The sequence below is a fragment of the Oxyura jamaicensis genome, chromosome 12 (genome assembly GCF_011077185.1).
Source record: "Oxyura jamaicensis isolate SHBP4307 breed ruddy duck chromosome 12, BPBGC_Ojam_1.0, whole genome shotgun sequence".
Classification (NCBI taxonomy): domain Eukaryota; kingdom Metazoa; phylum Chordata; class Aves; order Anseriformes; family Anatidae; genus Oxyura; species Oxyura jamaicensis.
Window position 1 is genome coordinate 10,003,370 of NC_048904.1, and position 25,762 is coordinate 10,029,131.

The following is a 25,762-nucleotide window of genomic DNA, read 5'->3' on the forward strand; positions in this document are numbered from 1 at the left end:
GCTTTTCCCCCAAATGCTGGGAAACATCTGTCCGCCGTGCTGGGCTCTGGAGCAGCATCAGTGGCTCTCAGCTGTGGGAGCAGATAAAGATTCAGCCTACAGGGAAACAGCAGAGATTCATTTCTCCTTCAACACCTAAATAAACACAGTGCCCGCAGCCACACACTGCACGCCGTGGCGGTGTGCGTTACACATCCACAGCGCAGGAACCGGCCGGCGGAGCGGCTCCGATATCCCAGCTGCAATATCCTGTCCCCGACAGCAGCTCAGCCAGATGCCATGAGAGGTGTAAAGAGCCCGCAGCAGCCAAACACAGCCTGCTCAGCTGCCCAGCACCGACTGTCCTGGCCTCTGAAGGGCAGAGGACCCTCCTGGAGACCTGCAGGCGTGGGCATTTTGTCCACCCGGCACACACTGCAGGGCTGAGGTTTACAGGGCTGCTGCAAGGAGCAGGGTGCAGGATGCGGCTCTGCTGCCTCTTACACTGCTTGCCAGAGCGTAATGGGTGAGCTGGGCTCCAGCCCCGTTCTCAGATTGTGTTTCGCTTTCCCTGGCCCAGCATCCAAAGCCTCCTTCCAGCACGCACGAGGCTCACTTGGTGAGGGCAGGCAGAGCCAACCCAGGAGGTTTTTTTCCAAACAGGTCCCAAAGCCTGGCCCCTAAGGTGGGTGAAAGGCATTGCCACCAAAATGTCAGCCTGGGGTGGTCAGGGGGAGTTGGATTTTAAGACAAAGCTCAGAAAGCCTTTGGCTGTCCCTGCCCGCAGCTCCTGGAGAAACACTCCACTGACACGTCCCATTTCTGCGGCCCTCACCCAGAGCTGTGGCATCTCCATGGCTGGAGAACAACCCACCCCAACAAAGGGAGCACCTGGGCTGGAGTTGATAGCTCCTTGTGCTCATCATCTAAATTGTTAGCTCCAGGGCTGCTGACAAACCCTCTGCACCACCACACGGGGCAGCCGCCGGCTGTCAGCCCAGCGCTGCCAGCACAAAGCCCGGGACACAGGTAGCAGGACCTGGGATGATTTATGTCTCCGCAGCAGATGGTTTGTTTGGGTTTTTCAAGATATGCTGTCAGCCCTAGCTTGGAGGAGACCAAGCTGGGGGAGATGATCACCGTGCGGCCAGCAGGGACCATCCCTACGTCTCAATCCTGACGGCTGCCTGCTGTCACCGTGCCTGCACCATCCTCAAGTACACGCGCCCACCCTGAGCTGTACTTCACACGTGCTCCTCTCATCAGTCTCCAAATTTCCAGCACAGCCTCACATTCTGCCCTTGTTCCTGCCCTCCTCTGGGCAGGCAAACAGCTCCCCACATTATCACCTACCCAGATCACACAGCACAGACAAAAATATTGAGGGAGAGCCCTTCTAAATCAAGTTCATGCCCCGTGTCAGGACAGGTTAGCCTTCCCCCTCCCCAGATAAAGGGTACAGATGTTAAACTGATGCCACATTTGATCACAGCCAAAAAGCCAAGAGGGCTTCAAACGTTCATTCATCTCGAGCTGCAAGCGAGGCCGATTCCCGCTAATCAGATAATTACTCCGCTTCTCCCCAGCACGAAGAGCAGCCAGGCAGCGTGAAGGTTTCCTTCCTCCACAGGACCCTGCCCATAGCTGGGCTCAGAGATTTGCAAGAGATTTTGCCCCTTTTGAGACACAGGGCTGGGAATGTGGGGCTGGATTCAGTGGGATCAGGCCCCGGACTCTTGAGCTTCCCTCTCCAGATGAGCGGCTTTGATCTAAGTGCATCGGGGCCGTTGGCATCACCACGAGATCAGGAGCGTAGGGAGCCATGAGCGATCAGCAGGGCTGACATCCTCCTCAAACTCCACAAGATCTTTTCAGACAGCAACAGGAGCAAGGACAAATCAACACCTCCAGCGTGGTACGAAGCGAGCAATGAGCAGACAAAGCTGCCCACGAGGGCCTGATGGAGCAGAGCAGAACAAGGAGATTTTCTTCCCGGAGCGTCTGCTGGAAGCAGTCTGAAACAATTCCATTTATGCTGCCTTTTAATAGCAAGGTCAGCTCCTTTCTTCCTACCCCGACATCCTCCATCAGGGCCTCTTTCTGGGAACTCGCAGCAAAGTGCCAGATGTCGCCGAGAGACAGAAAAACAACCGGGGGCCAAACCGGGGCATTTTACCACTGCCCCCAATCCCAAACCTCACCGAGCTGAGGTGTGTGCGTAGGGGGTGAGTAATACCCGCTGCTCCGTGCTGTGCTCAGGAATGGGGTAAGGATCTCCTCTGCCACAGCTCTCCCATCAGCATCACCCCCAGCCAGTGCCCAGCTCCCTGCTCCTCGGGGACAAGGGGGTGGCCGTGCCAGTGAGCAGCTCCCTGACCCCGCTGGGACTCAGACCCTTGTGCTCAGCCCTTGTGGCCACCAGCAGCAGACCTCACAGGAAGGCCAGAGAAAGGGGGAGAGTCCAACACCATCACCCTAAGGAGCAGAGGGTCTCTTGGACCACCCCATTTTGGCTGGAGGACACGGTTATGGTCAGATTTCAAGGGGGAAGGCTTTCAGGGTTGCAGACCCCAGGCACGCAAACACCACGTCAGCCGCTGCCCGGGGTGAGGAAGATGCAGTAGGGAAGAAAAGAAACCACAAGGCTTAAAAAAAGGAAACCACCTACATTCGGGGACACTCTGTGCTCCTCTTCAAACTCTCTGCTCAGGGCACGTTTCCAGGCTTCTTCCTTTTAATAAAAAACCCCGCGAGCAGGAAAACAGCCACCTTCTTTCTAAAGGCAGGTAAGGCATCCAGTCCCAGGATCCAGGGCTAAAACCACAAAGCTTTAGCCCTAAAAACGCAGCTCTCTGCCCTCCTCCGAGAAGGGCAGAGGGAAGCAGAGACCAAGGGGAGGGAAGAGCCCAGGTGGGGGCTTTTATAGGTGCACAGGTGTCCCGGGTGGGTGAGGCAGGTGGGGATGCAAAGGCTGTGAACAGAACCACAGGTGTGGACGGCCACACGCACAAATTCCCTCCCTTGGTTTTCCAGGTTTTCAGGACTGACCTTGGAAAATAAAAAAAATAAAAAAGGAAGAGCCGTAGTTCTTCATGTCGAGGGCGATAACCCGTTTGTCACCGTGCAGGCTGTCTGAAGGCTGCCCAGGTTTTACTTTATTGCGTTCCTGGGTGGCACCAAAACCCAGCTGAATTATTCCGCCAACTCCATCATAAAATAAATAAATAAACAAATAAAACAAAAAAGGGGGGGGAAAAGTGACTTTGGTTTACCTCCCCACAGCACACTGGAGACCAATGCTTAGACCTCTCCACTTGTCTGTAACATTATTATTATTATTATTATTATTATTATTTCCGTGAAACCGCTGAAACCAGCAGGTGAAAGGCTCCGAGCCCCTCAGCGGGACATCCCCGACCCTAAATCGGGGACGTTTCATCACCGCAGCTGCGGCCCCCCGAAATTTTCACCAGCCCACCAAGCTCCCGGGGCGCCCGGTGCCCCTCGGTGCCCCCCTGCGCCCCCACCCCGGGCTCCAGCCCCGAGCTCCGGCCGCCGGCGGAGCGGGGCCGCGCTGCGCGTCCCCGGGAGATGCTGGGGGGGGGGGGCGACCCCCCTCCCCCGGCCTGCCCCTGCCCGGCCGCTGCCTCGCCCCGCTCAGCCAGAAGGTGACGCCGTCCGCCCGCAAATTGCTGCCAGCCCAATTAGGCGGCCGGTATCGGCTGCAATCACGGCTGCTGATAGAGATAAATGGGGAAGGCGCTATCTGCGCGACAATAGCGCTGTGGTGTTTTTTTTTTTCCCCTTTAAGGGGGGGGGGGGCTTTTTTTTAAAAAAAAAAAAAAAGAAAAAAAAAAAAAGAAAACAATTGAACTTTTCATCAGCTGCTAATCATGATTTTTTTATTGCTTTGCTTAGCATTTTCTGGGGAATAAAACCTCAGAGGAGCCCGGCCTTTTGTGGAAAATGAAAGGGCATATAAAAAAATGAATGTACATGGATTCTAAATATTTCAGGTTGTATGACTTTGTGTTTGACCTTAGCAGAAGATGAACTAATCCTGCAATATAATAGACTTTCATAGAGATATGGAAAATGGCTGCTTTTTTATCTCAGTTGCCATGGGAACCATCAGAGAGAAGGCCTAGCTGAGATGCAATAGAAGGTTATTAAATGTGTGCTTGTGTATATTGGAAAAATACAGCTTTTTGTCATCTTGTGTCACTCATAGGTCTTTAATACGTAATGTTTAGGTTATTAATAAACTAACACAGGTCCATTTTTTATGGGGAACAACTGTGAATACAGCCATAAAAAAATTAGTACAAGTTGAACATTTGCAAAACTCTCGAGCACGGGCAGGGGCTGGATGGGGCTGCTGCTCGCCCGCAACTTCCCACGGAAGTTTCTCTCCTCTTCCAGGAGAAGGAAGGGGTCAGAGGAGCCCTCCTCGCCCACCGCAGAAGCCAGGCACCCCTCTGCCCTTGCCAGACAGGCAAAGGGACTGGGGCACCGGGGACATCCAGTTCCTAACGGGGCAGTGTTGGGGACAGAGGGGGTGTGCAAAATAAAATGCTGCCTTGTTCGGTGACCAGGCACCGGTCAGAGGCTGCCAGGGAAGGAGGGAGCTGCGGGGATGTCTATCCCCGGCTCAGAATCACCTGCCCTGGAGCCAGGGGCTGCAACGGGCGGGCTGCGAGGTGGTGGTTGTTATGCTGGTATTTGCAAAAATAAAAATAAAATTAAGAATTAAAAAAGGAGAGAAGAAACAAGAAAATCTGATAAAAAGAAAGAGAGAGAGAGAGAAAAAGAAAACAAAGGGAAAAAGAAGAATAACAAAGCCAGAAAGAAAAAACGCTGATGCTGCCCTGAGCAGACTTCGCGGTGACTCCAGGAGGGAGAAGGACTCCCTTTTTGTGGGGTTTTCTTTTTCTCCCCCCCCGCTCACCGCTCGGTCCCCAGGCTCAGGATGCCCTCGCCTGGGGGGGGGTTCCATTTTGGGGTCCTCCGCTCCGGGGGTTCCCCAGCGCAGCGCAGCCAAATATCGAAGAGCAGCACCTCGCAAGGAGGTTTTGCCATCCCACCCCACTCCCCCGGCTCGGGGACGGGCTGGGGACACTCTCCTCGCCCCAGCGCAGGGCTGCGTGTGCTGAGAGCCCCGGGGGTGTCCCAGGCCCGGCGGGGGCACCCCGCACGCACCGCAGCCCGGCGCCCGTGCATACTAAGCAAAGCAAGGAACACATAGATTTTGCCTATCTGCCGATCAAACGCGGAGATCTGCTCTGGTAAATGATGCATTAGATGTGGTGGCTGTATTTGTTGTGTGAGTTTTGAAAGGGTTCCGATAATCTGGAAGCGAGAGATAAGGAACACCATTTATTCAGCAGCACTTTGGAACCAATTTTCAACCCTGTTCAACCCCATTCTCCAGCAGCCTCCAGGAGCCCAGGAGATAAGGATTGGGCTATTCATTATCTTCACAAGGAACAAAGATTAGCTAGCAGAGATGAAAAATTACCCCTGGATAGTAATAATAAGGAAGCGAACCTGGAGAGTTGCTGAGCCTATATTCTCCCTGCTGCTGGTGCTGCTTCTTCTCTTTTTAAAATTCTCTCCCTCTCTTTTTTTTGTTGAATAAATATTGAAAAGGTTGGTTCTTTTTTCTCTTTTTTTCTTTTTTTTTCTTTTTATTATTTTTTTTTTAAGGAAAAAAAGCGCCTTCCTAGCTGTCTATCATATTTTCCCTCTGCAGAATATGGTTGTTACCGTGGAAGAGAGCTGAGCGCGGTCCCCCCCTTCCTCCCAGACTTTCAGATGACATCTTTAGTACAGAAGCTAAACAGCAGAGGAAAACAGCCTTCTCTTCCAGCGGGCATGAAGGGGAAGCAGCACCCCTCCTCCTGTCCCCAGTGTCGCCGGTGGCACTCGGGGGTGGCCCCGGGACAACCCGGGACAGCAGCGCCAAGAGCCTGGACTGCGCAGCCCGGTTTCTCCGCGGGTCTCTCACCCCCCCGAGCCCCCTGCTCGGACACCCCCTCTGTCCCCGCTTAGGGGGAAATCTGTAGGCTTCGAAACCCGTTTTTCCCGTAGTTTTTCCGCCTGGGCGATGCTCCCTCGTTTTGGAGTCGATCTGTGCCGGGGCGATCCCAGAACGCGGCTGGCGGCACCGTCTCCCTTTTCCTGGGCGCAAGGGAAAAAAGAAAGGGATCTGTATATATGTGTATATTTTAATAGCACATTCTTTTGTATTTTTCCCCTGCATAAATCTGGGGGTGTATCTCCTCTCAGAGGATGAAGGGTAATACAGGAGGAGTAATTAAAACACTTACTTTAGAAATGGGCTGCGTGGGGCTGATAAGAATTATCTGCCGCATATCAAGGACCCTTTTTCCCCCGAACCATATCACAAAGACAGACAGAAAATGCCAGCAGAATAGGATTCCCCCCACCCCTCCCCTGCTCACATTTTTACCTCCATTATGATGATAATTCCTCTCCCGCGAAACTTTTTCTCCTTCCCTTCCCGAACCGTATTTCGTTCCCCCGCTCCCGCAGGGCCCCCGCCGGACGGTCCGGCCTTTTGTCTCTGCATTAATACGGTTTTCCCGCAGCCCCGGGGCGGGGGGCTCGCCGCCCCCTCCCGGAGAATCGCGCCGCGCCCCGCAGCGCCCCGCCGCTGCCCCCGCTGCCCCCCGCGGCGCGACCCCCGCGGCGCGACCTCGGCGCCCGCGACCCCATCCAGCCTCCGGGGGCTTGGCGAGGGGGAACCCCCCCCAGCCCCGCACACACACACACACACATACGGGCAGCGGGAGGAAAAGACACAGCAGGTGAGGAATGCCAAGACGGGGCTGGGGCGAGCAAACGTTTCCCAAACCATTCGTTTTGGCTGAATCGCCTTGGTGGGCTGCGAATTATCTGTTTTTACCGTTTCTTTTCTACCTATAAATTGACTCCATCGTGTGATACCTGCTTGTGCCTCTTCCAGCTCCCCCGCTGCCTTTCTTAGTTGCAGGTGCATAGCACGAAAGACTGAGTTTGGGAAGGGAGAGCGGGGAGAAGAGACACGAGGTTATACAAAAAAAAATAAAAAACAGGCTGGACAATACAAAAAAAAATCACCCCCGTCACCAAGGAGTGGAAACTAAATTAATACGAATAGCAATATTTTATAATCCTAATTGATAGTACAAGGCGGCTCCCCCCACCCCACCTTCCCTGGGATCCGGAGGCAGAAGCGAGCGGCTCGGGGCTGCGGCGCCCGGCGTGCCGGAGCCCGGCTTCCCAGCGCCTGGGATGTGAACGTGTTGTTGGTGTAATATCAATTCATTTAAAATATGAAAGTCAAGTCGCGTAGACTGTGACAGCAACCGTAACAAAAGGTGCAAGCAACAGACAATGTGATGTGCTTGTACCGATATTGTAATGATGCAAATGAAGTGGAGGGGACGAGCTGCCTTATTATGTACATAAATACACAGTGGCTCGCTGTGCCATCCTTGAATGCAGGAGAGGGAGAGAGAGAAGGGGAGGGAAAGAAGGGAGAGAGGAAAAGAGAGGAGGGAGGGAGGGAGGAAGGGAAGGGGGGAAGGAGGGAGAAGAGAGAGAGAGGAAAAAAAAAAAAAAAAAAAAAAAAGGCTCAGCTCGAAAACTGCTGCCAGTTTTAAGCAGAGCGCACCTCGGCCAGCCCCTCCGCAGGGCTGCGCGCTCCCACCGCCGGGGCACGGCCGCGCTCCCGGAGCGGGCAGACGGGGGAGGCTCCCCGCGGCCGGCGCCCCCTCCCCAGCCCTCGGAAGGGCAGAGCAGGGGCTTTCCAGGCACCGGGCGGAAAACTGAAAGAAAAACCCCGGACGGGAGAAAGGCAAGGTAAGGGGATGCGGCTGCGCGGCTCTGCGCGGCCCCGGGGGCCGGCGGGGGGCACCGGGGTCCCGCCGCCGGAGCGCAGCGCTCCGGGCGGTTTCCCCCCCGACACCGGGGACAAAGTGGTGGGGTTTTGTAAAGAACGAAAAAAGACCCCCCCGTAAAATAAAATAAAAATAAAAAAATAAATAAAAAAGCCCTGTACCCCCGGCAGCCCCCTCCCGCGGGGCCAGTTCCAGGCACGGCGGAGCCGCGGGGGCTTTGCCGGGGCGCACCGGCACCCTGCGGAGAGCGGGGCCACCGGGCCGCGGTCCTTGGTGTTGTTTTTTTTTTTTTTTTTATTTTTTATTTTCCTCATTGTCATCAGGATAATTATTTAAATCTCCATCTTTGAAAGTTGCATTTCACCCAGGGCGGCCCGGGCAGACGCATCCCGGAGAAAGGGTGTGCAAAGCCCCCTCCCCGCAGCCACATCCTATCTCCTCGCTCCCATTGTTGGCAGATTTGGGTATAAAAAAATAGAAAAAAAAAAAAAAGCGAGGGTTTGTTCTGCCCTCGAAAGCCGCTGCTCGGCAGGGCCCGGCCGCTCTCCCCCTGCACCTGCCTGCCGGGGAGTCCTCCCGTCCCAGTCCCGTGCGGCAGCTTTACGGGGCTTTGCATGATTTAAAACTACCCAGCCACATCGGGGACCCGGCCGCTCCTCTCTGCTGGCTCCTCCACCGCCCTCCCTCTCTCCCCCCCCCCCCCCCTTTTTTTTTTTTTGTTGTATGTGCAAAGTTCCCCTCTTTATCCTCCTTTTGCTTTGGGGTGCAGAAGCTGGAAGGCAAAGAGAGAGAAAAAAAATCCACCAGGAGCGGAGCCTGCCTGGATTTGAGGCGATTTCAATAAGAAAAGCGATTTCAATAAGAGGGGTGCGGGTTTTGGTCTCGGGGATTGTTCTTCCCGAGAGCATCTTTATTAATTAAAAGCTTTTTTTTTTTTTTTTTTTTTTTTTTAACTGTCGGAAGTGTAAAAATCCCGGCCTGGTTCAAGCCCCGGGGAAAGGCGGCCGGGGGCGGCGGGGGGCGGCCGCGGGCGGTGCCGGTGCCCGGTGCGAGCCGAGCCCGCGCCCCAGCCAAGTTTTGCCTGCGGAGAAACAACCGTAACCTGCGGGCCCGGCCTCTTTCCCCGCTCCTCAAACAGCTGCACCCGAAATAACCTTAAAAAATAAAACACAAAGTGCAGCGAGCTCCCGCGAACGAAATCTTGCGTGGCAGCGCCTGAAAATCAGATTTATACCTTCCTCTGGACAAACGCGTGCGTGCGCAAGCCTCCCGCACGAGTTTTTCTTTGGGAACTTCAAAAAAAAAAAAAAAAAAAAAAAAAAAAAAGCGGTGTCGTGGCGAAGCTGGGGCTTTTTCTCCGCTTTGTGGCAGCCGGGGGGGCTTCGCCAGGGTGCGGGGGGCACCGGGAGACATGCAGACAAAGCGCAGGTGAAGGAGGTGAAGGAGGGGGGGCACCGGGACACCGGGACGCAGGGTGGCACCGGGGGCTCCCACGCTGGGGGACAATTTTTAGGGACAAATTTTCTGCGGGTGGGGGACAGCGAGGAGGCTTTTAGAGGATTTCCAAAAAAAAAAAAAAAAAAAAAAAAAAAAGGCATTCCGTGATTTATTTCCCGAGACTTTTTTTTTTTAAATGCAGCCTAAAGAGGGTCTTGTGGTTAAGAGGTACCGGTGTCATTTTCTAACCCTATTAGCGGCCATAATATGTGCTACTAACGCAGGACGGGGGGTGGGTGGGCAGGGGGTCGGGGGGAAGCAACGCGTTGACGAGACCAGAGTGAGAAAAAAGACGAGGAAATAATAATAAATAAATAATAAAAAAAAAAAGGCAGAAAGCAAGAATTGGCCCTCTCCAGAAAAAAAAATAAAACAACCCCAAGGAAAGAAAGCCCCACGGGGGGGCTGCAGCTGGGCCGTGCGGGGTTGCCGGCCGCCCGGGGGGGCTCGTACCTGGGGGAGGCGGGCGGTGGGAGCCGGCCCCCGGCTGGCTGCTCCTCTACCTGCCCCCGGCGGGCGGGGGGGGTCGGCGCTACGCCCACTGGCGGCCCTGCCAGCCCCCTCCCCGCCGGGGGCAGCCGCCTTCCCCGGCCCGCCCCGGGGCTCGCACACCGCCCGCCGGCACCGGCGGCACCAGGCTGCCGTGAGTACCGCGACCCGGCCCCGGGGCCGAGCGCTTCTCTGCCTCTTTTCCTTCCTTTTCGCTAAGGTTGGGGGTTATTTGGATTAGGGTTTTATTATTATTTTTTCCTTCCCTCCCTGCTTGCGGCCGCCGGGGGGTTGCGCTTCGGGGAAGGGTGGTGGAGGGGTGGGGGGGATGCGCGGTCGGCCCGGGAGGTCTCGTCCCCTTGGGCTGCGTTAAACGGGTGGGCAGGGGGCAGTGGGGGCTCCGGGGGGGGGCTGCAGGGGGCACCCCGTCAAGGGGCTGATGGAGGGAAGCGCCCCCGGGTCCCATCCTGTCGGCCCCAGCCCCGTCGGCTCAGGTACACTTTTTTTTTTTTTCCTTGATCCGAGCTCCCAGGGTCAGGGAAAAAGGAAAAAAAAAAAAAAAAGGAAAAAAAAAAAAGGAAAAAGAAACAAACCCCACTCCAGGCGTGTAAATAAATAGCGTGCGTGTACGGCTGGGGATATTTGTTTTCTGCCTTCGCGTCTGCCCGGGCATAGGTGTCAACTCCATCACAAGGCGCTACTAAGTGCTGCTAAAACATGTTGTCGTCCCCCCCCGCGATATGACATCACTTGTCAATCAAATCAAAATAACCAGTTGTGCTGCCAGATGTGGGAAATCTCTTATTTATAAAAAAAAAAAAAAAAAAAAAACAACGACGACAACAAAATAAAGTTAATAAAACCGAGCCCGTTGGATAGCAATAAAAAAGGGAAAAAAAAGGAAAAAAAAAAAAAAAAAGGAGCGGGGGGGGGTTGAAAGTGGTGGGGGCACCCCGGGCTCGTCCCGGCTGTGGGGCCCCGCTCCCGGGGGGGGCGGCAGCAAATTGCCCGAGAGCCGCCCGAGCAGCCGTGTGAAGCGGGCTGCGGAGCGGAGCTAAGCTGCTGGGCTTGCTGCTGCTCCCGGCGGGGGAATTAATTCAATTAAAAGCCCCAGCCCAGCTCAGCGCCGGGCACCGCCGCTCGCCAGCAGCGGGGATGGGACACGGCGGTGGATGGGGGGGGGGGGAATAAAAATATAAAATAAATAAGATTAAATAAAAGCAAATCTCGGGAGGCGAACTCCGGGCTGAGCTGCGGGAACTGAGCTGCTCCTTCGGCAGGAATCGTTTCTCCCTGCCGGAGGGGTCAGTGGTTTTGCAAAGGGGGTCGGGAGCACGACGACAGGCGCCGGCCGCGGTGCCACCAGCTCGGGGGCGGCCGGACCCCCCCGGGCGGCCGGGGACCGAGGCGGGGGGGGGCCGGAGCCGGAGCCGGCGCTGCCCGCTCGCCCCTTTTGTTTTTGCTTCTCCTGCCGGCCCCCGGGTAACCCGAGCCGGGGGCTTCAGGGAGCCTTTGCCGGGCAGCTCCGGGGTCTGCCTCGCCATAAATCAAGCCGCCTGATTAATCTTTACAATTTGTCTTTTAAAACAAACACGAACGAATTATCAGCTCGTTAACTGCGATTTTATCACCTGCCTAAAACAAACAGCCCACCCCCTAACCCCCCCCATCTTCTCCCCCTCCCAAAAAAAAAAAAAAAAAAAAAAAAGAACTGCGGCCCCGTGCTGCTGGCAGCCGGGCAGTAATTATAATTAAAACATCCCCAGGAATTAATAAGGGAGCAGCTGCCCGGGAGATGCCCGGGGTGGCCCGGGCCGAGGGCCGCGGGCACGGCTCGGCCCGGCTGCGGTCAGAGCAGGGAGCCGCGGGACCTACCTGGGTTTATTTTATACTCACCCTTCTTTAAAAAATAAATACAAGAAAAAAAGAAAGGAGACAGCAAGAAAGAATCCGTTTGGGGAAAATAACTCGGCTGCTTTTTGGTGGGTTGCTTCTTGCGGAAAAGCGAATCGCTTCGGACGTGGAAGGACAAGCCGGATTTTTAGAAAGCTCGCTTGCTTCTTGCTCTGCCTTTTAACTTTTTTTTTTTTTTTTTTTTTTTTTCCTCGCTTTGTTTCCCTTTCCTCCCTGGCACCTCCGGCCTAAGGCGCCCCGAGCGTGCTCCGCAGCAGAGCAGCGCGGGGGGCACTCGCCCTCCCCGGCTCCTCTCCCCCCGAGCCCGGCCCAGCTCCTGTCTCCTGTCCCGGCCCTTCCCGGCCCAACCAGCCCGGCCCGGGCCAAGCCGGCTCCGCCGCCCCTTCCGTGCCCTGCAGCCGGCGAAGGAGCCGCCGCCCGCCCGGCGCTTGCGACCCCCCCCGGCGGCAGGATGGGGCGAAGGGCTCTGCCGGGTCCCCCCCCCCCCCCCGGGGTAACCCCGGTGTGGGGTGCGGGACACCCGCGGAGGGAAGGGTGCGGGGTAGGGGGAGCGGTGCCGGCTCCCCCCTTCCCCAGCATCCCGCACCCCCACCCCGCCGGGCTGCCCTGGGGGTCCCCGGGGGGGGGACAAGAGGTGGGCTGGGGGGAACGCGGCGGGGGCAGCGGTACGGGAGGGAGCCCCGCGTCTCTCCGGCCAGACGTGCTCCGCAGCGAGGAAAGGGAGTTTATTATTATTATGACCGTCATCATCATCATCATTATTATTATTATTATTTAAAAAACACACAAAAAAAGTTCATTTCCTGGCGAATTTGGCAGCGGCGGGTGACGTCAGAGCCCCGGCGTCGTAGTGACTGGGGCGGCCGGGCCGGGGGGAGGCCGGCTGCGGCTCCCAGCCCCCGGCCCCTAGCGCTGCCCCCATGCCGGGGGGGCGCCGGCCCTAAGAGCCCCCCCCGGGCACCCCCCGCGGGGCCCGGCACCGCCCGGCCGGCACCAAGCTGCTCCCGGCCCGGCCGCCCCGTCGGGCAGGGGCTGTGCTCCCAGGCGCCTCCCCCGCAAAACGGGGGGGTCCTGGCCCCGCTGCCCCCCCCGGCTCGGAGTTTTCGGGGGCTGCAGCGAGCGCTCCCCTTTTTCCCCAAAAGCAGAGGTTTGGGGAACGGGAAGGGAGCCCCCTGGAAACAGGACCTGCAGCGGCGCCCATGGCGCTGCGGGGGTTTGGTTGTGACTTTCCTTTTTTTTTTTTTTTTTTTTTTTTTTAATTTGTTGGTGGATTTTCTTTTGTTATTTTTTTCCCTCTTTCTGACCCCAAAGCGGACGGGTTCATGGGGCCGAAGCAGAGCCCGAGCCCCGCCGGGGGCTGCAGCCCCAAACTCCGCAGCAAACTCGCGCTGAGCCGGGCTGCGCCGCTCCCTGCCCGCCGCAAAGCCTTCCAGTCACGGCGAGTCAGAAAACCACTACCAGAAACTAAAAAAGAAAAAGAAAAAGAAGCCAGGGGGAGAGGAAAATATAACCATCGGGAGATGCTGCGGTTGCCGGGCGCCTTGCTCCCGGCACGGCACGGCCCGGCTCGGCTCGCCGGGCCCGGCGCTTGCTGCAGCAGCCTCCTGCCAGCCCCGAGCCCCGCAGGCCGGGCAGGGGGGGCACGCCCCCCCGGGGGGGGGGGGGCGGGACCGCAGTGACCCCGCTGCCCGGGCCCGAGGAGGCTCCCCCGGGCCGGCGCGGAGCCTGGCGTTTGTTTTTATATTTTTTATTTTTTTAACCGATTCCGACGGTTCTTTCCGAGGGACGGGATGACAGAGAGCGAGCCGGGGTTTGTCCCGCGGGGGGGGCTGGGGCTCGTTTGTCCCCCCTCGGTGCCGATTTCATCCCCCCCCCTCCATCCCCAGCCCCGGGCATCCCGGCGGCTCCGCTCTGAGGCAGCCCCCGACGGAGCCACCTCCTCCCCCGAGCCCTTCTCGCACTCCATCCCCAACCCCCCCCAACCCCGCACACCCCTCCGGGACCCCCCCCCAATTTCGCCGTCCCCGCCCTATAGGGGCGTGCAGCGCCCGGGCGGGGAAAGCCCCCACGGCGCTGCTGGGCGAGGATGCTGCGGGCGGGGGCGTGGGGGGGGAGGAGGAGGAGGAGGAGGAGGAGGGAGGGGGGGGGTCTGCGCCTCGCTCCCCCTTCTCCCCCCCCCCGGGCCGGCTCCTTTTGGGGCCGGGGGTGCGGTTGGGGGCGGTGTGGGGCGGCGGGATTGGCTGGCCCGGCCGCCGGCCCTGCGCGCCCCGGCCCGTCTGCGGCGCCGCGGCCAGCTGGCGCCAGCGCTCATATAGGATGCGCGGGGATGGGACCGAGCCGGCCAGAGCAGCGGCTTTGCCATCTGAGTAACACCCTCCAGCCAGCCTCTTCTCCTCCTCCCGCGCTCGCTCTGCTCCCCCCCGAGCCCCCCCCGCCCCCCCCCCGCTCTCCGGCTCCCTCTCTTCTCCTCTCCCCTTTTTTTTTCCTCCCCTCTCCGCCGCGCTCGCATCCCTCCAGGCAGGCAGCCGTCGGCACCCACCCCGCGGGGGCACCCTGCCTCCCGCACCGGGTAAGTGTGGGGCGCGGGGGGGCCGCCGTGCCGCTGCCAGAGCGCGCTCGCTGCGTTCTCTAAACACCCTTTCTCCCCCCCGTTCCCGTTTCTCTTTCTCTCCCCTCAATTTTCCTTTTGTGTCAGGCGAAGTTCTTGCTAGAACTACGCCGTGTTAGATCTGCCCTTCTTCCTCCCCCCCCCCCCCCCCCTTTTGAAGCCAGCTGGAAAAACTCCTGTTGACGTTTGTAGCGAGAGCGGGGGGGGAAAGGGGGAAAAAAAGGAAGATTTTTTTGCCTTTTTTCCCCTTCTTTTTTCTTGGTAAAGTTTGAAATGGGATCTGTGTTTATTTTGCGGGGCAATGGGAAGGGAGGGTGCAAGGCGAGGACTTTGGGGGGGGGGAGGGAGAGAGGATATTTTGGGGAGGGAGGAGGGGCTCCGCTTCCCCCTCCCCATCCTTTTACCGCCGGGACCAGCAGCGCACCTCGGGGCCGCCGAGCCTCTCACCCGGCCGTGTCTCCCTACAGGTGCTGTCCCCGGACCTGCCTCCGTGACCTGTCCGCTGCCAGAGGGACCCGCCGCCTCCGGGGGTCTCCCCCCATCCCTCCGAGGGCGCACCCCAGCCCCCCGACGGCGTTCTTTCCAGAAAAGCCATCCCCACCTCCTAAGAGCCACCGGTAGCTTCAACAGCCAGCCGTGGGCAGCAGCCCCCTGCCCCGAGCGCCGCTCGCTCCCGGTCTCGGGGGTGGCTGGGAGGGGAGGCCCGAGGCCATGGAGGTGGCCACGGACCAGCCTCGCTGGATGACCCACCACGCCGTGCTCAACGGGCAGCACCCCGAGAGCCATCACCCCGGACTGGCTCACAACTACATGGAACCAGCGCAGCTCCTACCTCCGGACGAAGTTGACGTCTTCTTCAACCACCTGGACTCCCAGGGCAACCCCTACTACGCCAATTCCGCCCATGCCCGGGCCAGGGTCTCCTACAGCCAGGCACACGGTAAATGAGCCCTCGCTGCCCTCCTCTGCACCCCAGCCCCTTCCCCACCCTCCTCTGCCTGCGCTCCCCGGGCTCTTCCGTGCGGGCCGGCGGATGTCCTACGTGGAGGCGAGGAGTCTCACCCGGGGGCCGCTCTGGTGCGCCGGGGCCAGGGGGAAAGGAGCTCGAAGAAATCAGGATAGAAAGGGAGGCACGGGTGGATTTTAACCCCAGCGATAACCAAGCATTGGCGGAGGGGAGGGAAAGAAGGGGAGGGTGAGAGAGGAAGGGGAAATACTGTGCGCACAGGGTAAAACTTCGCAGACACAGCTACTTCCCGGATGCAAAATACAAACCCATTTGAATCGGCGATGGATTTTAATCGGGGGTGGTTTTAGGAGCTGAAGAGAGAGCGCTGCAGCAGTTTGGAAGACAGAGCAGAAGGGGGTTTGCTAATGATTGCCCGGGTGGGGCGGGAGGAGAGGGGGTGCTTTACTGCTGCCCCTTGTGCTGCTGCCCTCTCTCACCGAGCTTCCCCAGGCTGTCTGGTGTCCCCCCCGGAGGGGTCTGGGAGAAGGGGCTGGTGCGCCGGGCTGGCTGCTCTTCTCTGGGTTGTGAAATCTCTCCCCATGCCCGGCTCCCCTCCGGCTGCTTGCAGAGCAGGGAGCTCCCCAGGCCGGGAGCCGGGAGATTTCCCAGAGCCGCTCCGGGCTGAGCTGCCCCACGCTGATCCCCAACGCTCTTGTGTTCCTACAGCCCGCCTGACCGGGAGTCAAATGTGCCGGCCTCATCTTATCCACAGCCCCGGGATCCCTTGGCTGGACAGCAGCAAGGCGGCACTGTCTGCCCACCACCACAACCCCTGGACCGTCAACCCCTTCACCAAGACACCCCTGCACCCCTCGGCAGCCGGAGCGCCCGGGGCCATCTCGGTGTACCCCGGCAGCAGCACGTCCAGCACCGCCTCCGTGTCTTCACTCACCCCGGCCTCGCACTCCGGCTCCCACCTCTTCGGCTTCCCCCCAACCCCTCCCAAGGAAGTGTCCCCGGATCCCAACTCCACCAGCGCTGCCTCCCCTTCATCCTCCGCTGGGGCCCGGCAGGAGGACAAAGACAGCATCAAGTACCAAGTGTCGCTGTCGGAAGGGATGAAAATGGAGAGCGCCAGCCCGCTCAGAAGCAGCCTCACCAGCATGGGGGCCCAGCCCTCCACCCACCACCCCATCCCCACCTACCCCTCCTACGTGCCGGCTGCCCATGACTACAGCAGCAGCCTCTTCCACCCGGGCAGCTTCCTGGGGGGCCCTGCGTCCAGCTTCACCCCCAAGCCGCGAAGCAAGGCCAGATCCTGCTCGGGTAAGCGTTGCCTCCCGTGGCTTGCCCCTTCACTACGTTGGCTCTAGCCCTGGGGTGGAAGGAGACAGGTTAGGGCTGCTCTGTCGGGAGCAGGAGTGCATGCTGTGGGTGGCTTTGCTTGCTCTTTGGGGCTGGAGTCGCAGGCAGCTGCGGGGCCGGGTGTTTGTCTCAGCTCTCTTTGGGACAGGAGGGCAGGTGACTGCGACTGCTTGGTCCCGCTTTTCTGGGTTTTTAAACTAGGAAATAGGGATTGTACCAGGGTGCCATCCTCTTCGTAGTGGCTGCTGGCCTCAGGGCGCTCAGATGGGGCCGAGGGACACGGGAGCCGGCACAGCGTGAGCTGGCAGCCTGAATCGTACAAAGAGGGATTTATACGGGGGAAAAAATGTAAAAGCAGCCCCTGGCAGGCTGCAGCCCCCCCGAGGGGCTCAGGCCTGATCCTGCCCTCCCAAAGCAGTTAACCCCCCCCCCCAGATTCCATGTGGGGACTTTCTGCCCATAGATATTTCTCCTGCAATAATTTTCACGTCTCTTCGTTAATACGAAAGAAGGCCCCAGCGCAGGATGAAAGCGAAACTTACCCGGCCGGTCCGCTTCAGATCGCGGAGGGCCTGATTTCCTTCACAATTTACAGGAACAAAAGTTCAAATATAGTTTACATACCAGCGCAAAAGACTAAGGTGTCCAGTCATCGCTAACTTATGCCAGCCTAAGTCCAGAAAATCCTCCTTTTTCCTGAACCAGACATCTCTCTGCTTCCTAATAACTGACTGCAGACCTTTCCCATACTCACAACCCTTCCTTGCATTTCTACCTAAAAGTGCAGTTCTAAATTAGCAAATTAGGTGATGGATGAAATTCTGATCCCACTTTGAAATCGCATTAGTTTCACAACTAGACAGATGAATTAAGGAAATTTGTCTGAGTCCACTCACCTTCCCCGTTCAACATCCTCAGCAACAGAAGGAAATGAAAGAATGTGTATTGGTACTGAATTGAGACAGCCCTTTAAAAATAAGTGGTTATATATGCCTGTGTGTGAATTCTTACACATTGCATATATCGGCTTTTGAGTAGACCACATGCATTTATTTTTAAAGCAGACTCATTTAGAAATGTGATCTGAGTTTTGCAACAAAAACATCAGGTATTTTACAATCTCATCAGATCTGTTTCAAATGGCTACTCTGAAAAGTAAAACACACGCTCCCATTATTTACATGCATTCCATTATTTACCATTATGTGTATGTATTTTTTTAGTAGTGTAGAGACTAGTAAGTAAAGGCAATTAGCAGCCTGAGCCTCCTGATTTTGGAAGCAAATTCAAGACCCAGGTCTCTGAAGATAAAGGGATCTCAAGTAGCTTTTTTATTTTCATCCTGTAGTTGCCGATGATTTTATTAAATGGGGGAAATTAGGGGAACTTTTTTGTGTGCGCTTTTTTTTCTGTAAGGGAGCCCCCCGTGCAAGGAACTGGGGAAAGTTCGTGACCACTCAGTGTTTTTGTAGGAAAACTAAGACTCACGACACAACGACTCCTGCAGCTTCCTGCCCTAGGAGGGACAAAAGCTACAAATGCAGCGCCGCAGAGCTCCCCTCATTTTTCACTGTAGACTGTGTTGTTTAAAAGCCACCCACTCCCTAGATTAAAGGAGACACAACCCTGCTGAACTCAACGTGGCCTGCTTCAGTTATTAGCAAAAAGAGAATTTCCTTTCCAGTTAAATACTTTAGGATTTGCATAAACTATATTAAGAGAGATTTCTATATTAAGCAGACCTGCCTTCGAACCATCAGAGGCAAATGAACTTTTAGCAGAGGGCTTTCTGAGGCAGAAACATATCTAGGAGTTGCATGCTGGGTTTAATAGAGCCGTTCTACAGTGCTGTTTCCCATGTTGTTGTGCTACTAAAACTACTAATAAAGCAGTAACACGGTAAACTGTTCCCTACCAAATCCAAACTGCATTGTTAAAAAGTCACAGGAACAGAAAAGAACTCAAAGCTTCTTTTTCACAGTAATTTCCAATGTGCTTGCTGAAACTGACCTTTCTTAAAGATCAGCGTTAACAGCGGCTTTCTGCTTTTAGCACAAAAATCATAACTGAGCCTTTGGCATTGTGTATCTATTCCCAGTCTGCTCGGCTTTACTTTCTTACCCGGTAGCGCTTGCAACAAAAAAAGAAAGCACAGAAAAGGAGGTCCTTTCACTTAGATTTAATTCTAGAAACCTCCTTTCTTCATTTTTTTTTTTTTTAACCTTTTTATTTCTTTTTTTTTTTTTTTAACATCGTGTGAGCTTGCAGGTGTGTGTTATGTACACGTGTGTGTGTATTCATGGCAGCAGAACACGCAATCTAACCATCGCCGTGCAATAGATACGGGAGGGGAGCGGTGCCCACTGCAGATTAAGGGAGTTCTCATTACTGAAACGATAACTTCCATCTGACACAATAAGAGTGTCATTCTTTCTCACCTTGTGCAGAGCATGAGCTGCCTATTTCTGCTCGTGACATAAAATACTTACCGGAGTCTGGGCGTTCTCGAAACGCTGAGGTCCTTGCTGCATGTGCTGTAGATGTCACTGCCGTCTGATTGTGCTTGAATTAACACACTGTTTTGACTTGTGGAAAATGCCTAAAGGACAATGCAAAAAGCTTTTGTGAATTTGTTTTTAAAGAAAGAAATCCGGTTTCTTCGTGTTTCCATTTAGAAGGCAGAGAGTGTGTGAACTGTGGAGCAACTGCTACCCCTCTCTGGAGAAGAGACGGCACCGGGCATTACCTGTGTAACGCCTGCGGGCTCTACCACAAAATGAACGGTCAAAACCGACCTCTCATTAAACCTAAACGGAGGCTGGTAGGTGTCTCTATCTTTCCTGGGTTTGGGGATAAATCGGGCTAAGGGACCACACGCAGGCATGAGGCAAACGCGTCTCGGTGCTGCTCAACCCCTGCGCGGATGGGACTCAGTCACGCCGAGGTCACTGCCGTGCCTCGGGGCAGTTCCCCTGCTCACTGCCTGGCTGGGGCATCCCTGCTGCCGCAGCCCGGCGTGCATGCCTCCGTCCTCAGCCTCCCTGCCGCGCCAAATGCACGTGGGGTATCGCTATCCATCTCCCCGTTTATCCTCGGATGACAGCTTTTAATTTAATTCCTCATTTATTTGGCCTCTTGGGATGTTTTGGGGAGCGTACTGGGAGCGAAAGGGTTATGAGCGTGAATGTCCTCCACTGTGGACTAAAAAAAAGTTCCAGCTCTAAAAAAGCAAAACAAATCAGATGAGTCAAAGCTACTGCTCCCTACTTAATAATTATTTGTATAAAAGCCATGAAGTAATTTTCACTCTTATATTCTCTGGCAATATTAATATTGGTTCCCTCCCCAGACAATCCCCTACTGTTTAAAAAAAAATCCGATTATTTTTCCATGGAGTCACCTATACTTTGTATTTTCATTTGAGTGATTTAAAAAAAATGTCCTTTCTAAGCTCCTGGTAGTAGTTTCCTATCCGGATATCTGTACGTTAAAGATAAGGAAACTTTGTGTATCTGTTTCCTGACTCTAAAAGCTTTAGAGAGTTTCTATAGGCAAGCCTTGCCAGTCATGCTTGCTGTTTTGAAATTTCTAATACACTCTATTCCACAAATAATGTGTAAAATGCTAAGAATAATAAATATATTTTTTTTGGAGCTTTGTGATTTATGGTGCCTAAGACTCTTAGCTATTCGTGGGCACGTTTAAATGAGGTCTGGAGACCAGCGGAGAGCGGAAAAATTGGCATTACTGCTCTAACACTGGGATGGGATACAGAAGATTTCTGTCCCGAGTCAGAATTTCAACTATGCAAGCTTCTTAATGACTTGCCTTCTAAAGTGACTGACATATAGAAAAATGTTAAGACAACAGTGTAACATTATCGTCTCTCAGGCTCAAGTGCTTTGCAGCCTGAATGGGACAGGCCATGGAGTTAAGCAGCACGGGTGAATATCAGTAAGCCATCTCAAATATGCAAACAGAGGTCTCCACCTTCCCCTGCCTTGGGAGACTGTTATACTTAGCTCCCTGTGAGGGATCTGGGGGGGAACTGGAGAGGTTTTCTTTTCGTTTAGTTGTTTTAATGGTTGTTGTTGTTTTTTAAATTGATTTACAGCTTTGTTTATTGCCCCTTTTTTCCACTGTAGTTTGCTTGTTTGCAGGGGAGAGGAGATGGCCATCTTTGGGAATTTGTTCATCTCACATGCAATAGCAAAGCGATCATATTAATAATGTCAGTGTTTGGAGGTCTGGCATTAATTGTGTTTGGGTTGCATGAGTGTACTTGCAGTAGGGGGTACCCCTTCTTTCTGCCTGTGGCCTGTTCTCGCAAGCGAGTAAGGGACTGAAATATACGAGTCTCAGAGGGCCTGATTCTTGCTCTAAGCTGCTGAGCCGTCCGTCAGCTTTGGGAAAGTTACAGGGCCACGGCGTAAATCAGCAGCAAGTGCGAACAGAACCTGGTGCTCCCTGTTTGTGAGCCGGGTCAGTCTGGGCTTTGCGAAAGCCGCGCCAGCTCCCAGCGGGGCCAGCAGGCGAGGAAGTGCACTGGGCTCTCTTTTGGGGACCCCGCTGCTCTGGGACTCCGCTGTCGCCCCTCCGGGGTGCCCAGCGCTTAGTGTGAGCCTTGCTGCTGCTGCTTCACCCGATAATTCTCATGGTTAATTGCAAAAATACCCCGAGAGCAAGGCCCCGGGGAAATTCAGTACAATTGATCGGCATTAGAAAGTAAAACTGCTGATTTAAGCGGGGGGACGGGGGGGGGACTGAGTCCTCTACATTAATCTGATCACAAAAAATAGATTGTATTTTGACCATTCCCAGAGGCAGGGCTGAAGCTTTCTAATGAGGAATTATTTCCCCAAATACGGGGTGCAATTAGCTTGTCCACAATACTTTCAACAATACCGTGCTTGCACAAGGAGTGTATTATATTGTGGGGTCTGCCAGAGAAGGGCCCATCCAGAAATTACTGGTTACCTGCTCTTCTGCTTTTCCTGTTCTTGTTCTGGGAGGTGGGTGAACGGTTGGGCTATTTTTCTGCCCCCCACCTTGGTTTCAGCAGAACAATACAGTTTAAAAAGATCCTTTTCTATTTTTTTTTTTTTAAAGATGGTTGTTTGAGGGCTTGTCAGCCAAGGAACTGTGAGTAGGGACAGAGGCGGCAGACGGGTCAGCAGAATCATTGCTGCAAGGCATGAAATTTGGTTTGCTAAATATTTAAAGAAAGTTGGAGCCGGTTTTGTTTTCTCCCTTTCACTTGTAAATGGAAACTGAATTTTCAGTGATGGCTCTGATAAATACTGCACCCAGTTAAGTAATGCGGTTGGTTTTCTTTTGTAGCCATCTTTAAAGGGACAGAGTAGGGGTAAAGAAAATCACATTCTTTAAGATCATTACCTCTCTTGAAACCCAGTCCCAACATTGGCACTCACTAAATTGGTCACTGAAAAAAAAAAAAGGTGAAAAATGAAAAAAAATACATTTTTTGTGACTCATTGTAGAATCCTGGGAAGGGGAACCTTGAACAAATCAAACACCATGTCCCCCTCCTAAAATTTTTGTCTTTGGAGAGTTAGAGATGTATTGCTTCCCTCCTTACTTCCCCTGCACACACTGCCACAGGGCTGGAAGCTGCAGTCTGCAAAGAATACTTGCATTTAAACAAAAAAACACCACCACAGAATGCAAAACTGCCAGGAGCTTTCCTTCAGACCTGATGCTGTGTACAGTTTTATTATTAATTCTGCCCGACCTAAATATTGAGCCTAACTTGACCTTTCTCATGATCTCCCTCCTCCTGCTGACACACTTTTAATTTTCTTTTTCTTTTGGTTAGTCAGCGGCTAGGAGAGCAGGGACTTGTTGTGCCAACTGTCAGACCACCACCACGACCTTATGGCGACGTAATGCAAACGGGGACCCAGTTTGTAATGCCTGCGGACTCTACTATAAATTGCACAATGTGAGTATTTGCTCATCTCATGTGTCGCTGCTTGCCTAGCTGGGATTGATGTCTTAACTGCATGGTGTACACTAGGCTTTTATTGGTTTCAGGGTTTGGGTTGTTGTTTTATTCCTTCCCCCCAGTCTCTAAGGTTCCCCTGGGAAGTGACAGCCATTCTTTGTCGGCATAGTGATGCTAAGTTCAGTGACATTACAATGTATTAGCTTGGCTTCTAACGCTTGGGCAAATCAGGCAAAATAGAGTTACAACACTTTGGTTTCAACTAAGCGTGTTTTGTGTGCCGTCTCCCTCCAGAAACACAGGGGCCATTCGGGACAGGCTCCGTGCAAAAATTAATCTCAGCAGGGCCTGTTCGTTTTGATTTAAAACATAAAACCCCACAAGAACACACCACCAAAACCCCTACAATTATATCTAAAGCTTTGTTTTATTATATAATTTTTTTAAGAAATTAATTTCAAGCAGGAATCGCTTGTCATGTTAGAAAGTTATTTAAACCATAAGTAACGGAGGTTATTGGTACAAGATTGTTCATGTCTTAGGACTGAATTTGGGTCACCACGTACCTCCTAGTTTGATCTTTTCTATTAGGAAATGAATGAGGACTGAGGGTAAGCCTACGGGAAAGAGAGTCATCAGATGCCAAATTCGGTTCAATTTGTTTTTCATGTCTAGGGTTTTTTGTGTTTGTGGTTTTATTAAACACATCAACATAAACAAGTTCTACAGAGAGAAACACCTCTTTTTTTTTTGGCCAGAAAAAGGTCTCCATCCAGGAAAAACACACGGGGGCTGTCCAAATATTTTCATTTTTGCACAATAAGGTCATTTTGTCTGCATGAGCCTGATTTTCTCATTTCTTGCAGGTGAACAGGCCTCTGACCATGAAGAAGGAAGGAATTCAGACCAGGAATAGGAAAATGTCCAACAAATCAAAGAAAAGCAAGAAAGGCTCTGAGTGTTTTGAGGAACTGTCCAAGTGCATGCAAGAGAAATCGTCTCCTTTCAGCGCTGCTGCCCTTGCTAGCCACATGGCTCCCATGGGGCATTTGCCACCTTTCAGCCACTCTGGACACATCCTACCAACACCCACCCCCATCCACCCATCTTCCAGCATCTCATTTGGACATCCACACCCATCCAGCATGGTTACAGCCATGGGATAAAATCTGATGACCAAGAGACCCACCCAGAGATTGAGAACATGGGGCTTTGCCTAAGATGACACCAAGTAAGAAAATGTTCTGCCAAGAAGAGAATGTAGGGATGGCAAAAGGGGATCTTTGTTCCCATGTGGTTTAACTCTTAACGCTGGACTAAAACCTTGCAAATGATGGGTCTTCTGCAGAAACGCGTAGTGGTGCCTGTAATGCACTTTGCCCCCTCAGGTATAAGGAAAAAGAAGAACTCACCTGTTCGATATTCAGTGGTCCAGCAGAAAGCAAAAGACGGCAGAAGCAGAAGGAAGAGGCTGGAACTGGCTTTCCTTTCTCTCTTTGTTATTACTGTGAATATTGTAAAGAGATATAAGCAGCCTCCCAGGATGGCATCGGCTCACTGGAAGCCACACATGCTGGATTTCTATCATGGACTTTGGGGAGGGGAAAAAAAAAAGACATCTTTATAAAAACTTAATTTTTAAAATGAAATCAGACAAAAAGTCATATTTATTTTGTTCTTGTTTTCCACAAAAAGCCTCAACCCCTCTGATTGCATGTTTTTGTGCTGTTGTTTGCAATGGCTACCCTGTAAGAAAATCTGCCTTCATAACTAAGGGGGGGGGGAGGGACAATATTCAGCAGCCCCCCGGACTTAGCTCCATTTATCTTCCATATCAAAATATCTGCCAGGAAGGGGGAAAAGAAAAAGGGTAAGCAAAGTTGCAGCTGTAATACAGGATTTCAGTATGCCCAAGACAGTGATTATTTTTGACACTATTTCTTAATTCTTTTCCCTAATGTGAAAAATTAAAAAAAAAAAAAAACAAAAACAAACAACAGCCCCCCTCCCGGCTACACTATTATTCCTCAAAACAGATAGTTACATCAGACAAAATGTTAGAAAGATACTTTGGGAAGGCAGTCCTGCACTAGCAAGGGGTAAAATACAGGCATTTACTAAACTGTCGCAGCTAGCTTGCAGCACCGCAAAAAGCATCGCAGGGCATAAAAACATCCAACTCACAGACTTCAGAGGTTGAAGCATTTTGTTCTGTTGTGTTGGCAGCTGTTGCTTAAAAATGCAGATTAGCTGCTTGGGTAAACTTACGGCAGTGTGGCCACCATGTCCACACGCAGCCAGCCAGCGCGTGTGCTGTCTCAGGCATCCAGGCCCCAGTGGACTTCACAGGGAGGAAGGGCAGAAATGAGGTTGAGATCACTGGAGAGGGGAAAGAGAGAGACAATCAGTTTGAGCTTCACGCATCCGTCAAATCCCAGACGCAGCGACAGCTGATGAGACGAGGGAAAGCACCGTTCTAAGGGGAACGTCCGTTTTCCGTAGTGCATTTTATAAGAAAAGAAAAAAAAAAAATTAAAAAAAGAAAAATTAAATCTCCCATTATTAAACCACGTTGTACGTAAATGACCGAAAACAAAGCTATTGCCAATGTGAAGTGTATTCTATTGATTGTAATGATCTGATGCCTCTCGTGAACACAAGCTCCAGTATAACATACAATGTACATATTTAGCTATACTTCTGATGAAAATGCCCCAATGAGCAGAGGGGTTTGATAATGTAAACCACGTAAGCTTAACTCTGTGACAAGCTTTTTTTATTTTTATTTTTTAACTTTTAACTTTTTTGTTGTTGGGGTTTTGTGTTTTTCTTTTGTTTTGTTTTCTTTTTTTTTCTTTTTTTTCTTTTTTTTTTTGGATCAAGCCAATTGTATCTTTACTGCAAAAGTCCTGCTTTAAAGAAAACAAACAACGAAACCAAGAAAAATGGATGTATTTTTTTTTTTTTTCTAAAACCGTAATTCAAATATTTGATAATGAATTTAAGAACCAAGCAGACCTGGAAAATCCTGCTTTCGTCCTTTTTCTAGTCTGCGTAGGCATATAGGTGCACTTTGTATAGAAGTGGAAATA

General features: G+C 53.2%; 1 protein-coding gene and 1 long non-coding RNA gene across 6 annotated transcripts; one reads left to right on the top strand and one right to left on the bottom strand.

Moving 5' to 3' along the window:
• Positions 1 to 5,623: 5,623 nt before the first annotated feature.
• LOC118173342 lies at positions 5,624 to 7,418 on the bottom strand. Its single transcript, XR_004754143.1, has 2 exons — positions 6,452 to 7,418; positions 5,624 to 6,159 (listed from the first exon to the last, which is right to left on the bottom strand). It is a non-coding gene; the product is annotated as an uncharacterized LOC118173342 (long non-coding RNA).
• A 289-nt stretch (positions 7,419 to 7,707) lies between these two features.
• On the top strand, positions 7,708 to 25,211 carry GATA2 (GATA binding protein 2). Of its 5 annotated transcripts, none has more exons than XM_035337816.1 (6): positions 7,708 to 7,845; positions 14,859 to 15,331; positions 16,067 to 16,666; positions 19,348 to 19,526; positions 22,542 to 22,667; positions 23,537 to 25,211. In XM_035337816.1, the coding sequence occupies exons 2-6, from the start codon at positions 15,103 to 15,105 to the stop codon at positions 23,834 to 23,836; spliced, it is 1,434 nt and encodes a 477-aa protein (XP_035193707.1). In that variant the 5' UTR covers positions 7,708 to 7,845; positions 14,859 to 15,102; the 3' UTR covers positions 23,837 to 25,211. The 5 variants fall into 5 exon arrangements, with proteins under 5 accessions (XP_035193707.1, XP_035193705.1, XP_035193704.1 ...); XM_035337814.1 differs by lacking the exon at positions 7,708 to 7,845 and adding an exon at positions 9,791 to 10,023; XM_035337813.1 differs by lacking the exon at positions 7,708 to 7,845 and adding an exon at positions 13,745 to 14,352.
• The last annotated feature ends 551 nt before the right edge of the window (positions 25,212 to 25,762 follow it).